The 14,462-nt window shown below is 39.1% G+C and overlaps 1 protein-coding gene across 2 annotated transcripts in view; it reads right to left on the bottom strand.

Moving 5' to 3' along the window:
- The window catches only part of rb1cc1 (RB1-inducible coiled-coil 1), a 166,746-nt gene that overhangs the window by 66,068 nt on the left and 86,216 nt on the right, over positions 1-14,462 (bottom strand). For both annotated transcript variants that reach the window (XM_080194232.1, XM_080194233.1), the window contains exons 13-14: positions 8,407-8,533; positions 2,563-4,472 (exon numbers count right to left, since the gene is read on the bottom strand). In XM_080194232.1, coding sequence (XP_080050358.1) covers positions 2,563-4,472; positions 8,407-8,533 — 2,037 coding nt within the window. The remainder of the gene's footprint in view (positions 1-2,562; positions 4,473-8,406; positions 8,534-14,462) is intronic.

Below are 14,462 nucleotides of genomic sequence, written 5' to 3'. Positions count from 1 at the left end.
TGAACAATTAAAGAACAAACCCATTTGTGAATATGAACAAAATGCACAGAAGATTTTGTTGGGCAGCTTGTTATAAACTCAGTGACTGAAATCAATACTTTCCTTTTGTGCAAAAAGCAAAAGAACAGTATTTTTTAAACCAATGTCAGTGACCACCAATACCATGGGACTTAACAAAAATAATTGTTAGTATCAATGGAAATGCAGCAGCTAATCACAAAACACAGGCAATAATGATCCCAGAATTATCAAACACTAACTGACCCGACAGCCACTAAACAAAAATGTTTGCTAACCCAGTAGCAGAATATCCGAACACACTAAAATCCAAATTTATATAATGGTGAAATTTCTCAAAGCATTTCACAGTTTATTTTTGGCATGTAGTGACTGATAGTTAAGTATACTGTTGTGAAACAGTAAAGAACAGAATGATTAACTAATGGGCTCTGTCTAAGCACCATAATGCATGAGCATTTCTATAGTGTTTTCTGGGACACAAAGAATTTGCAAAACAAGACTGATAGCTATTTCAGCAATTTAGGCAAAGGCAGACTGTGAAAATAAAACTTTGAAAGGATTATAAAGTTGCAACATTACAAAAACAAAAGCCGTTCCTAGAATTCAGAACAACTGATTTCTATAGCATAAAAGCCCATCATGTTGGCTTGCCATCAGGGCAATTTCCCTAGTACCCACTTCCGTGTCTTTTAGGGGTGGCATGGTAGCACAGTGGTTAGCACTGCTGCCTCACAGCATCAGGGACCCGGGTTCAATTCCTGGCTTGGGTTACTGTCTGTGCGGAGTCTACACATTCTCCCCGTGCCTGCATGGTTTTCCTCCAGTGCTCCGGTTTCCTGTCTCAGTCTGAAAGATGTGTTGGTTAGGTGTATTGGCCGTGCTAAATTCTCTGTGTACTCGAACAGGCGCAGAAGTGTGGCGACTAGGGGATTTTCACAGTAACTTAATTGCAGTGTTAATGTAAGCCTACTTGTGTCACTAATAAACAAAACTAAAACGTTTTCCCAGTGGCTGCACAATTTCATTTCAGGTAATAATCCAATTCCTTCTTGAATGCGTCAGTTGTACCTGCATCAACGACAGCAGCCTCTAACAGTGCATTTCAGATCCTAAACACACTGAGTGAAGAAGTTTTGCATGCTATCATTGCTAATTTTGTCAATTACCTTAAAATCTACGTGCCCTCTAATTCTTCATCTTCCTACCAATGCACAGTTATTCTTTTATCTATGCCCAGAACTGCATTCGAATCAAATCTCTTTTCAACCTTCTATTTTCCAAGGAAAGCAGTCCCATTCTGTTTATGTAACTCCCTGGAAGCAAGGGCATGGACAGAAGTCTTACCCAAGGATGGCAGGAGGCAGCCAGCCAAACTCACTATTCAGGTGTAACTTCAAGCTGCAGAGATTGTCACAACATCATAAAATCCAGCACAGCAAACTGCCCTAGAACTTCAACCTCCCTAGCAGTTTACTGCAGAGCACTCCTCAGACTGGCACACCTTGCTGTGTTATTTACTTTTTCTCTTCAACCTCTTCCTCTAATCTCCATCCCAAGTGATAGCAGGAAAATCTGATCACAATCCATTGCCTCCATGGGCCCATTCCTCAGTTTGTGTTGGGGTGGAGTAAGGGGGTGGCAGGAGTTGCATTAGGCTGCTAATGTGAAACTTTCAATATTGCAAGCAAATTTCTCAAGTATAGCATGCCCTGATGGGGCTGTCATAAGTTTTTCTGGTAGCAAGGTTTGCAGCTGCAGGTGCCAGCAGCACATCAGGTTTCTTCCTCCTTTGAGGATGTCAGGCACACTCTATCTTCCTCTGGCAGCATCTCCAAACCTCCATGCAGGAGCATGTTGCACAGTGTACAGCAAACAATTATAATTCTGGTCAATCTTGCTGGGGCATATTGGAAGATGCCTCCAGATCAGTCAAGGAAACAGAACCTCATTCTGAGTAGATCAATTGTTTGCTCCATTGTGACCCTAGTGGAAATATGACTCCTGTTTTATCTTTGCTGTGTCTCTGTAGAAGGGTTCTTCGCTTATGAAAAATACAAACAAAAGTCACAATTGGAGATAAAATGTTTGTTTTATACAGTCTAATAGGCAGCAGTAAGTTTTCCTGAGCTGAGTAAAAACAGTTCTAACCATCAGCCCATGTTCTTGTAAAAAGAAACAAATGCAGGAAGAAATGAATATCCAACATGTGATAGACCCAAACCTTAGTTAATCATTTCTTAATAGGAAGCACTGCTGATTAGAGGAGAACACAGGAACAATTATATGTAACTGTAATCACGTAGGCACACAAATATATATCAGTAGCTCTACAATTGCTTATTAATGCATGCATTTGAGTACTTGAGAGAAGAGAGTTAAACGTTGTACTAAAATAATTGAAATAAATTTAACTTTTTGCTTTCTCAAAAAGAAATGAAAATGAGATATAAAGATGAAGAAGAATGGGAAAAATAAATCTTAGAATGTCTTGAGATGTATCACTTAATTGAAGACTTATAAATGCATAGGAGCTTCACATACCTCTCAGCTCTATTTTGCTCTTCAAATTGACTTTCAAGTTGTTGATTTTTTATTTGCAATTCTTGCTCAAGAGCTCGCCTTTTCCGTTCACAATCCTCATGCATTTTATTTCCAACAAATTCCTCTCTTGCCTGGATTAACATGTTGAGCTGTTGCTTCTCCTCCTGAAGACCACGGATAGTATCTTTAAATTTTGTTTCTAATTCAAAGGTAATTCTCTGTTTTTCAGTTATCATTTCCTCCTTTTGGGCTTCTATTGTTTTCAAACATTCTTCCAACTTAGCATTGAGTTCTTCAACTTGCCCCTTTAATGCTACTTCCACATCAAGTGCTTGCTGTCTCATTGCATCTAATTTACTTAGCTCTACTTTAAGTAGGGACTTCTCCTCATCTTGCCTGTTTATCAGCTCAGAAATGCACTGATCTTTTTCAACAGCCATCAGTTTTCTTTCTTCTGCAAGCCCTACCTTATACTCCTCAATTTTTAGCTGAAGCTGGTGTTTCAAGTCAATTATCTCTTCGCTATATTTCTCAGCTTCTTTCATAACCTGACATTTTGTGATCTCCGCTTGTTGGACTTGATTCTCTTTTAAACACTGCTTTATTTCCTCAGTTTCAGTTTCCTTCAAAGCCAATTCAACTTCTAGCTTGCACCTAATGTCAGAAAGCTCTGATACATTAACTTTAAGTTCATTTAATTCCTGTTCTCGCTCCTGAAGCTTTAATGTAAGGGACTGTTGCACATGATCTAACCTTGCCTCATTTTCCCTTAACACTTGTTCTTGCTGACTACAGTGATCACTTATCAACCTTTCCATTTCCTGTTGATGCCTGGCTTTCAGGTTAGCTTCAAGATCCTTCAGATGACTTTGCTCAAGATTCTGAAGTTCTTCTCTTAAGCACTCCATCTTCTGATCAGCCTTTATGTTCAGTCTGTTTAATTCTTCTAATAAACTCTCTTTCGATTGTCTGAGTTCTTGGATTTCTGTCTCTTGTTTTTTTCGATATTCCACCAAGTCACGTATTTCTTCATCTTTACTAATTTGCAAACACAAGAGAGTTTCATTTTTAGTCCTTGTTGTAACAATCTCATGATCCTTCTGTTTTAAATCATTTTCAAGCTCCAACAAATCCTTTTTCAGCTTTTCTACATTTTGATGAGCAGTCACAACCTTGACATTCCATTTGTCTATTTGATCTTCATAATCTTTCCTCAAAATCTCTAATTTTTGTTGATAATTTTCCTTTGCTCCTGCCTCAACCCTACATTTTACAGTTTCTATTATGCTTCTCAATTCTTCACTTACATTTTTCATAGAACTACTAAAATCACATTGCTCTTTCTGAACAAGCGCTCTGAAATGGGTAAGGTCTTTCTTAATGTTTATAAAGTGCAACTGAGACATTTCAGTGATAAGCCTGTATTTTTCTATATGCACTTTTAGAGTTGCAACTTCTTTAGAGTCCTCATTTGCACCAGAGGTAGTGTCCTGCATACGTCTATTATCAATAGCATTAATAACTGAAGAATATAATGATTCAAGCATCATTTCAGGGCTTTGGGGATCACTGTTCAAGTTGGGAGAGGTTGGGTTCTCCTCAATCATAAATTCATTGACAGCTGATACAAAATCAGACTCTGGACTTTCTGCCAATGAGTCCATATCAATAGATCCTTGTTTGAGAACTTGTTCTAAATTTGGATGAGGAATAGTTTCAAAATCAAACGTATGGGCATCAATACTATCAGGAGATAACTCTTCTAATGAGGCAGGGACATTAGCAGGTGGACAGATTGGTCCCTGAAGGCTAAGTGTAGATGTGGCTCTAGAAGAGGTAGTTTTTGTTCCAATTGTGCTTTCCAGCCTGTGTGTTGCTGCTGTTGTTAAAGTAGGTTGATCAAGGGACACCTGTAAAGAAAAGAAAAAGCATTAGTGAAACATTAGTTTCACACCTGCTACAAAATAGCTGCAATTTTGTAAAATAGCTGCATTCCCTATCCCAATTCCCTCCTCTTTCTTCTCCCTCCACTCTTGCCTTCCCTTCATTCTTCCGCCCTCCCCCATCCACCCCTAACTACACTGCATGCTTGCTCTCCTCAATTTCCCAATGGTGGCACAGCGGTTAGCACTGCTGCCTCACAGCACCAGTGACCCAAATTCGATTTCTGGCTTGGATCACTGTGCGGAGTCTGCACGTTCTCCCAGCACCTGCGTGGGTTTTCTCCGGGTGCTCTGGTTTCCTCCCACAGTCTGAAAGACGTGCTAGTTAGGTGCTAAATTCTCCTTCAGTGTACCCAAAGAGGTGCCAGATTGCAGTAACCAGTGGATTTTCACAACAACTTCATTGCAATGTTAATGTAAGCCTACTTCTGAGACAAATAAATAAACTTAAACTTAGCTTCCTTTACCCCATCTTCTCTCCTTCACTATTTGCTTCTTCCTCTTAATTATTTCTCTCAACTTTGTAAATGGACTTAACTACCCAAATGTAACCCCATGAAAGTTCAACAAGTGTCAATAGCAAAACCTTCATTTGGTGTCTGGAGAAGTCAATCCAACTTTCCAAGGCTATAAACAGTAGTAGTTTTAAAAGTATACAGAAAATCAAGAAACAGGCTCATATAAGCCAGTTTAAACTCCTTTCAATTTCCTGTATTTTTGCCCACATGTTAGTTTCATGTCTTTTGGCAAAACTGTGCGAACCCTTTATTTCTGAAACAAAGTGCTGCTGTCAACAATACTAAAAGAATCCAATCCAAGTTACAATTTAGATCATCTAACGTGACTCTGTTTCCCAATGGAAACTTATTTCAGATGAAAACTGGAAGAATGAAGAATTTGTACACATATCTTTTGGCTTATGCTCCACAGGCAACTGAGTTTTGAATGATATTATGTTTTGCAGAGGATAGAATATCAGAGACCAACTAAATATAACCTATGACAGAATTAACAGAGGCAAAGATGCAGATTTCAACAGCAGATAAGTTGGGTAACCATAGTGATGGTGTAGCTGTGTGGTAGGAAGATCATCTCAGGGTCAAGAGCAATGTTAGCCAACAGCCTCAGACATTTGCCAGGGAGAAGGATGGAGTTAATGGTGAGAAGTTGGCACTTGTGTTAGGGAACAAAGACAATAGTTTCTAACTTCTGAACATTTAATTAGAGGAAATGTCAGCCCTACCAACATACAGTTGCAGTCAAGTAATCTAACAATTCAGGCAGCGAAGGGAGCAAAAAGAAGTCGAGAAGAGGCAAAGCTTAGAACACAGAAATTTTGAATCAGTTGAGAAAAAGAAAACATGGGTATCACTCTTAGGGAGTCACCAGAGGCAATGGTGGGAGAATGAGAAGGGAAGCTATTGCAAGCAATTTCCCGGTTACACCAGGATAGGTTCAGATGAAACCAGATTAGTGCGTCCCACTCAGCCCAAATACAATGGAAAGACACTGAAGCTAAACTTTGTGATCGACAGTGTCGAAGGCTGTAGATAGGTCAAAGAGGATGAGAAAGCCTGGCACTACCCATCAGGTACAGGCAGTGCCAATGGACAGGCCTAAGATGCGGGGGGGGGGGGGGGGGGGGGACATATCAGAGTGGTGATGGGCCAGGGAGGGTGAGGGGACTGACAGATCTCAGTGTGTACTATGCATGCACAATACTGAGAAATCAAGGTTCATGTGCAATGGCACCATCTTGCTGTCAGCAACCAGCTTTCAGACAAGAATAGACTCCGTTCATTCCCCCTACTGGCATGAATCACACTTTGCCTCTACTTTTGCGCTAAGTGACATAAGGTACTGTTGACAGCTCACCAAAAAGAAATATAGATGAGGTTCTCTCCTGTCTTCCTGTTCATTTAGTACAGATCTGCAAAGTAATAACATGCTCAAGGATTGAAGAGGGGTTTAAGTTTGCAATACTGCAGGCGTCAAGGGTTATCTTTGAGGACAGAGATAACAACAAATTTGAAAGAGAAGAATACAGCTTGAAGAAAGAGAACTAACCACATCATCATGGGTGGGGGTGAAGGAAGTAGGGGGAAATGGTTCAAGACATTACCACAAATGAGATGTTGCGTCCATCAGCAAAGACTGGAAAAACTGGGAAAAAAGATTGCGAGTTGCCTGCTCAGTACACACATTTGATTATGAAAGAGTTTTGTGTAGCAGGTATTGGGAACATAAACCACTTGCCAACAATACCAGAAACTAGGGGCCTTAAGTACAAGGTAATCACAATAAAGAACTTAGGTGAAACTTCTTTACTTAGCAAGTGACAGAAATGTAGAACTCAGTACAAAAGGAGCAGTTGAAATAAATAACACAGATGTATTAAGAGGGGAAGATAGATGAGCCTACGGAGTAAGGAATAAGAACATAAGCACATGAAGACATAAGAACTAGGAGTAGGTCATCTGGCCCCTCGAGCCTGCTCCGCCATTCAATAAGATCATGGCTGATCTTTTCGTGGATTCAGCTTCGCTTACCCATCCGCTCACCATAACCCTCAATTCCTTTACTGTTCAAAAATGTATCTATCCTTGCCTTTAAAGCATTCAATAAGGGTGCCTCAACTGCTTCACTGGGCAGGGAATTCCACAGATTCACAACCCTTTGTGTGAAGAAGTTCCTCCTCAATTTGGTCCTAAATCTGCTTCCCATTATTTTGAGACTATGCCCCCTAGTTCTAGTTTCATCCGCTAATGGAAACAACTTCCCTGCTTCTAACTTATCTATTTGTTTCATAATCTTATATGTTTCTGTAAGATGTCCCCTCATTCTCTGAATTCCAATGAGGATGGCCTCTCAGTCTCTCCTCATAAGCCAACCCCCTTAACTCCAGAATCAACCTAGTGAATCTCCTCTGCACCCCCAGTACCAGTATATCCTTTCTCAAGTAAGGAGACCAAAACTGTACACAGTACTCCAGGTGCGGCCTCACCAGCACCTTATACAGCTGCAACATAACTTTGCTGTTTTTAAACTCCATCCCTCTAGCAATGAAGGACAAAATTCCATTTGCCTTCTTAATTACCAGCTGCGCCTACAAACCAACTCCTTGAGATTCCTGCACAAGGGCATCCAGATCCCACTGCACAGCACACAATTTTTTACCATTTAAATAACAGTCCATTTTGGTATGAATAACAGCAAAATGAATGACTTCACATTTACAAACATTGTAACCACCAACATTGAAGGATATTGTGACTGAGTAAATCGAAAAGGGGTGGGAGAAGGTTCACAAGAAATATAAAACACTAGTACTGCCTGTTTCTATGCTGCAATTAATTTGCAATTGCGACGATTTGTACAGATTGTCCTACTCTACATCCAGCTGACCTTATGGCCTTTGATCCAGACACTAGTTACCTCTGAGAAAATGTGTAATTCGCTTGCACTGATGATCTCTTTAGATGGATGCAGCTAACAAGAATGCACTAGCTTATTATTCAGTACAAATGTAAGTGAACAGCTTTTAAAAATCTTTTAAACCACGAAACATAAAATCAGCAAATTACCAATTATTGCACAGCAATTTGTCAAATTACTTATTATATGAAACAGCATTTCATAATTATTGAACCTGCAAGAATACTCAACCACACTGGAACTTTATCAGCAAATAGTTGAAACTTGCATTAAATAATGAAAAGGCAATTCACAAGATAAACTGAGTTTTTTTCCCATTAATGGATATAAACGTAAATGTCGTTTCTTTTCCAGCGCATTAACCCAAGTGTTCAAACATTCATTAAAAAAGTCAGTAAGTAAATGATTTTTTTGCTATGACTAAAAACTAGCAACTTAAATTAGCACCAATGAAATGATATATTACCTTTTGTTCAGTCAGTAAGTCAGTGATAGTCTGTGACATTTCATCCAAACTCTGAGCAGCTTTGACCAAATTACGAAGAATTTGAATATGCTGGTGTAAAGGTTCAAAGTCACACAATGTAGGAATCCTGAATGGAAAATGAACAAGAAACAGAAAATTAGAGGAAACACACCAAATGTTCATGTCTCAATTATGCTCATTACAATAGCCAAACATTTTAAATAACAGGTTTCAAAGTGTTTTTTTTAAACCTGCCGCCATTGTAAATAAGAATTCAAAACAGCTACGCAGAAACCTTGAAAAAAAACATTGAAACAGCATTTTCAAACTGACTGTGAACTATTTTTAAAACATTAAAAAACTGCCCAAAATAAGAAATGCATTGTACCTGCAAATTCTATGCCTGACTCAAAGTCACTTGTGCTACAAGAAACATCAAGTGGAGGCAAATTACTTCCAGAAGGAAGACAATAAATGAAGAAAAATTAATCAACCTATCTTTTTATGCACTGGTGACGTGGCAAGAGCTGCAAAAACATAAGCCAGCACTAGTCTGTTATTCTTTCAATTAACAACCATGGAAGAGTCTTTTAAATTACTCACCTTTACAAGGAGTAGTCCTCACTTCAGGAATCAAGTTATCCTCAACATACCATGGCTAAGGTCAGCAAACGGCAATGAAAAAATAAAAACAAAACTCTAAGACTTTCAGCCAGAACTGCATGACATATATATAAAAAATATGTGTCCCTATTCAACCATCTTTTTATTTTTCAGTGAGATGCGGCAAGATGTGTGTGTCTTCCCCATCACCCAATTAACAGAAAATTGACAACATTTGAAACTATTAAATGTTAACTATTCAGAATGCTTAATTGAAAGTTTAGTCTAGTTAACATTTTTCTTTCTGCACTGTCGGGATTATATTCTATGAATTGTTATAGATTTAGGTGTATGAAATTATGGTGTATGACATTATAGGCAGAAAATATAGCTGTAAAGAATGAAAAGTAGAAAATCTGGTGTGTCTTAATTTGAGAAATGAAAAAAGGGGACCCCAAGATGAGTACATGTATCTTCCTTCGTTATCCTCCACATACCACGATGCAGACTTTACAAAGAACTGTCCCTTTAGTAGCAATGACTCATTTATCATTAGTTACAGAGACAGCTTAGGCACACTACATTTGTGCAGGAAAACCAAGCTGACGCCTTTTGAACATAGCAATCACTCAACGTGGCTGGATTTAGATGGCTTAATTGTTTAAGTATTCTACTTGGTGGCTCCTGCTCATGACTGTACGGCATTTCATTTTATTTCACTACAGTGCCAACTGGTTGCCATTCAAAATGCTATCAACTATTTGTTTGGTCTCATTTATCTTCAGTATTTCTTCTCATAGGTTATTCAGATTGATGTCCCTTAATAACTTAACTTCCACGTGCATTGCAACAGAAAATTCCTAGCATCCACATGGAAGAAATTACATTTCATTCCACATTTCGAAATGCTGGTAAAAATGGTATAAAAATTTGGTGGATTCCAAGGCAATAGACAAAATGCTTTGGTACAGTCCTCAGCCTGTTTTAATATCATGGTTGAATCGTCACTCAGACTTGTAAATTGTTCACTTTGATGACATTCATACCATTAAGGCACAAGTTCTTCAGATCTGAAATTTCATGAGATAAGCAAGTCACCACTTCAAGATCAGGCAAGAGAGCGTACTAATATTCTGGTTCAATCTTTAATATTTAAGATTGGTCATATGCTCATACTACTGGATTTTTTTAAAAAACTAAAAGAATATAATCTGTTTATACAGTGAGTCAGTGTACTGTAATGTTTACAAGGTGATTACGGTTGGTCATATGACAGTAATGATGCAAGGATTATTTTCCATATTTGTCAAGACACAAGTAAACTTCCACAAGTCTCATGCTTTTATCTCAGGAAATAGTGCCCTACATCAAGTACTTTCCTATTTGAAAGCAACTGAGGGGTGAGCAAGAAAGTAGTCTTTTAATCCCCAGACTTCTATGTTGCCTGCCTGTCATCAATTGTGTGAAAATGCTTAAAGTCTAGGCCACAAATACAAGCAATGAATAGGACATTACAAATGGAGAAAAGGGAAGGAAGCAGAGTACCAATTTTTAAGGGGATTCCAACATCCCATTTCTTAGGTAAAATCTTCAACATCAAAGATGACTTGCTTCCACTTGTGTTCAATCGTTTCTGAAGTGGCCAATAAGTCCACTGCACGGTCTGCAGACTCTGTTAACATAGAGGTGATGCTTGAAGGGTTGGGCAGATGGGTTGTTTAGACGTTTGTGAACTGTTCCAATACTTTGACTTTGTCTCTGCATGTTCCAGACAAAATCTCTGAGTTCGGTAGTTTCCTGAATGGCCCTTCTTCACTTTGGTCAGGGTCTCCCATGAATCAGCCAAGATGTTTGACCTTGTCAGAGATGCTTTGAGGGTAGCTCTAACGCATTTCCACTATCCTTGGAGTGTCTTGCTGTGACTGAGTTCTGGTATCAGTCACACGATTGCCATGTCCTAACAAGGTGGTCATTTTAAAAGTGATGGCACTTCAGAAGTACTTCGCTGGGTGTAAAGTGCTTGGAGACATCAGGTGGTTGTGAAAAACATATACAAATCTCTATTTTTTAAACCTACAATATTCTTCACCTTCACTCATGAGGTGGGCAGCAAAACTGAGTGCAATTCAGCAAATACTTAATACAGTCAATATAAATGGAGTGCAAAGGAAATTGCTAATTACAGGCATGGTCTGACGCACTTCCAAACTTGCAGCCTCTACCATCTAGGATTCGTGGGAATGTCATCAACTACAGGTTCTCCTCCAGCCAGTACACCATCCTGACTTGGAACTACACTCACTGTTCCTTCGCTGTCACAGGGTCAAAATCCTGGAGCTCCTTTCCTGACAGCACTCTAGGCGGACCTACACCAAATGTAATGTGATGATTCAAGGCAACGGCTCACGCTATCTTTGCAAGGGCAATAAGGGATGGACAATAAAAATGCTGGCATAGCTAGCACACTCATATCTCATCAAAAAAATTAATAAAACATAACAATAGCTGTAGTACTAAGTGAAAAAGACAACAATAGAAATTTGGCTACACAACATCGGAAACAGTCCTTTACAATTTCCAAAGACTGAGCAGTGTGCAATGTGAGCTCACGATAGTAAACAAAGAACATAATGCATCAAATTCCTCAAATGAATGGAAAACAAGCATTTTCAGGCCTGTTGAACTCATTTACTTTTTCTTATAATTTGCTTATGAGATTTGAGCAATTTTGGCAGGATACTGTCCATCCCCAAATAGCCTCAAGGCGGTGTGGGCCAACTGCCTCCTTGAACTGATGCAGCCCGTGTGGTTTAGGCACATTCATAGCACTATTGGTAAATGGAGAGTTGCAGATACTGATCAGGTGACTATGAAGGAATAGGAATAGCAATATATCTCCAAGGCAGGGTGGTGAGACTTGCAGAGGAATTTGTAATTGGTGTTCCATGTATGTGCTACCTCTATCTTTCTAAAGCATAGAGATTTAGGGTTGGAATGTCCTGCCTAAGAGGCATGGGTGAGCAGTTGGAGTGCATTTTTAAATGGTACTCATTGCTGCCACTATGCACTGGTGATGGAGAGAGCGATTATCCAAGGTGAGAAATTGGGTACCGATCATGGAGGCTGCTTTATCCTGGATGATGTTGCAGTTGAGTATTGTTGGAGTTGCACTCAAAAAATTCCACTGAACACCTGATTTCTGAAATGTAGATGGCAGAAAGACTTGAAAAGAATGAGTTACGAGCCACAAATATCCAACCTCTGACCTGCTCAAGTTCATTGTATTATGAGTCTGGTCCAATTAAGTTTCTAGTCAATGGTGGCCACCCCAAGATGTTAATGCTCAGGAAATTCAGTGAAGGTAATATCATTGAATGTCTTGGGGAGATGGTTAGACTCGGTTAAATGTCACTTCATTAATTGTTGCCTGAATTTCAAAGGTTGTTTCTTTCAACTCAACTCTGCAATTCAATTCTTTTCTCCAGGTTTGGACTAAGCTTTAAAGAGATCTGTAGTCAAGTGCTCTGGCAGAATCTGAACTGAATATTGGCAAGTATCATTCTGCAGGACTGCCAACGACTTCTTTAATTACTTTACTCGTAATTGAAATTAGATTAATGGGCTCGTATTTGGATGACTAGTTTTGTTCTGCCTTTACATGGGTAATTTTTCACCATCAGGTAGACAACAGCAGTTTACCTGTACTGGAACAGTTTGGTTGGAGGCACAGCATGACTGGAGGACAAGTTCTTCAGTACTCCAGTCTGGATCCAGCAAAGGCTATGATTTATATACACTCAGCTGTTGCTTGGTATCATGGGAATGAAATCAAATTTGTTGAAGGAAGTCATGTGATGAGGGGACCTTCAGGAGGAGGCTGAGATGGATCATTCGATCTTTCTGACTGAAGATAATGCAAACACAAAGCTGGTCTTCAGAATGATGCTATTCTTAAAAACTTTGTAGCATTTAAAATCTTCAAAATCAATACCAGCATCTAAAATGTATTAGATGCATCACATTAGATCAAACGTGTGCATTTTCAATTGGCACTCCAATTTTTTCCTTTTTTTGTTGAATTCTTGCATCAAGGTGAGGAATGTCAGTACCAGAGTCTGTATCAGCTATTCACTTTGCATTTTGTTTCTGTGTTGAACAATTTTAGATCAGAGTTACTCTTCTACTTGAACAATAATATAGTAGACTCCCAATTTCAGAAATAAAAATGTCCTGCCGTATTTTGGGGAATTAGGATCAACTTTTCACAAAGGGTTTGTATTGTTTTGATTTAAGTAATTGCATACAGGTTCATCATTCTCTTTCCAGCTTATCTTGGAGCCACCAAAAGGAATTCATTTGTTAATGGCTAGTCATTTGTTAATGCTAGACAGACCAGTTTGTAAAATCATAGGATCCAAGAATCACTACAGAGCAGAAGGAGACCATTTGGCCCATCAGGTCTGCACTGAATATAATCCCACCCAGGCCCTATCCCCAAAAGTCCATGCTTTTACCCTAGTGAGTTCTCCTGACACTAAGGAGCAATTTTGCATGGCTAGTCCACCTAATCTGCATGTCTTTGGACTGTGGGAGGAAACCTGAGCATCCAGAGGAAACCCATGCAGGCACGGAGAGAATGTGCAAGCTCCTCAGAGACAGTAACCCAAACCAAAAATTGAACCTGGGTCCCCAGCACTGTGAGGCAGCAGTACTAACAACTGTGCTACCATGTTGCCCCATATCATTCCTCATAGATAATTCAGAGTTAATGGATTTACCAAAGACTCTGACTCATTTAGAGAATAGGATAGCAGAAGGTATTTCTAGACACCTGACATTTCAAGTGGAGGAATCAGAGGGGAAGAGTTACTGGTTTTGACATGTCGTCTAACGGTGAATTATTGTATGAAGGCCAAGTCAGGATAGCCCATCAACGTCATGGTCAGATGTAGTAAGAAAAATAAAGCAGCACACAAGCACAATGTCAACGGCCAGTTAAAAGAGATCTAGATAAGACAAAGCTTGCTTATGAGGAATCAGAGACAGAAGGTTGACCAACAAGTCAATATATGCCTGCTAATATAAGGTAGCATGATATGGTTTATTAGATTTTTTAATGTAGAGAAGTGAAGTTAAGCTAGGCAAGACTCAGATACAAATACACTTCTATGATTCTATGACTAAGTGTTGGCCTATATATTCATTTGTTTTCTGTAAAATAAAAACCCTGATCTATTCAATATATGGCCTTGCTATTCCTGACTTCTTAAGTTCTACTAAAAAGTTTGGAGAAGCATGTATGAGGACATCTGTGAAAGACAGTTATACGAATGCAATTATTTTCCAACTTAAGCATTAATCTTTGTTATTTATAGACTCTCAAATTACCAATTTGTGGAAAATTCTAAGCATGTTTTACTTTATTGATGACAGTAGATTTGAGCCTACCAGGA

This window comes from Carcharhinus amblyrhynchos, chromosome 8 (assembly GCF_965287045.1).
Source record: "Carcharhinus amblyrhynchos chromosome 8, sCarAmb.v2.hapA, whole genome shotgun sequence".
Classification (NCBI taxonomy): Eukaryota; Metazoa; Chordata; class Chondrichthyes; order Carcharhiniformes; family Carcharhinidae; genus Carcharhinus; species Carcharhinus amblyrhynchos.
This window is presented reverse-complemented; position numbering and strand designations above follow the sequence as displayed.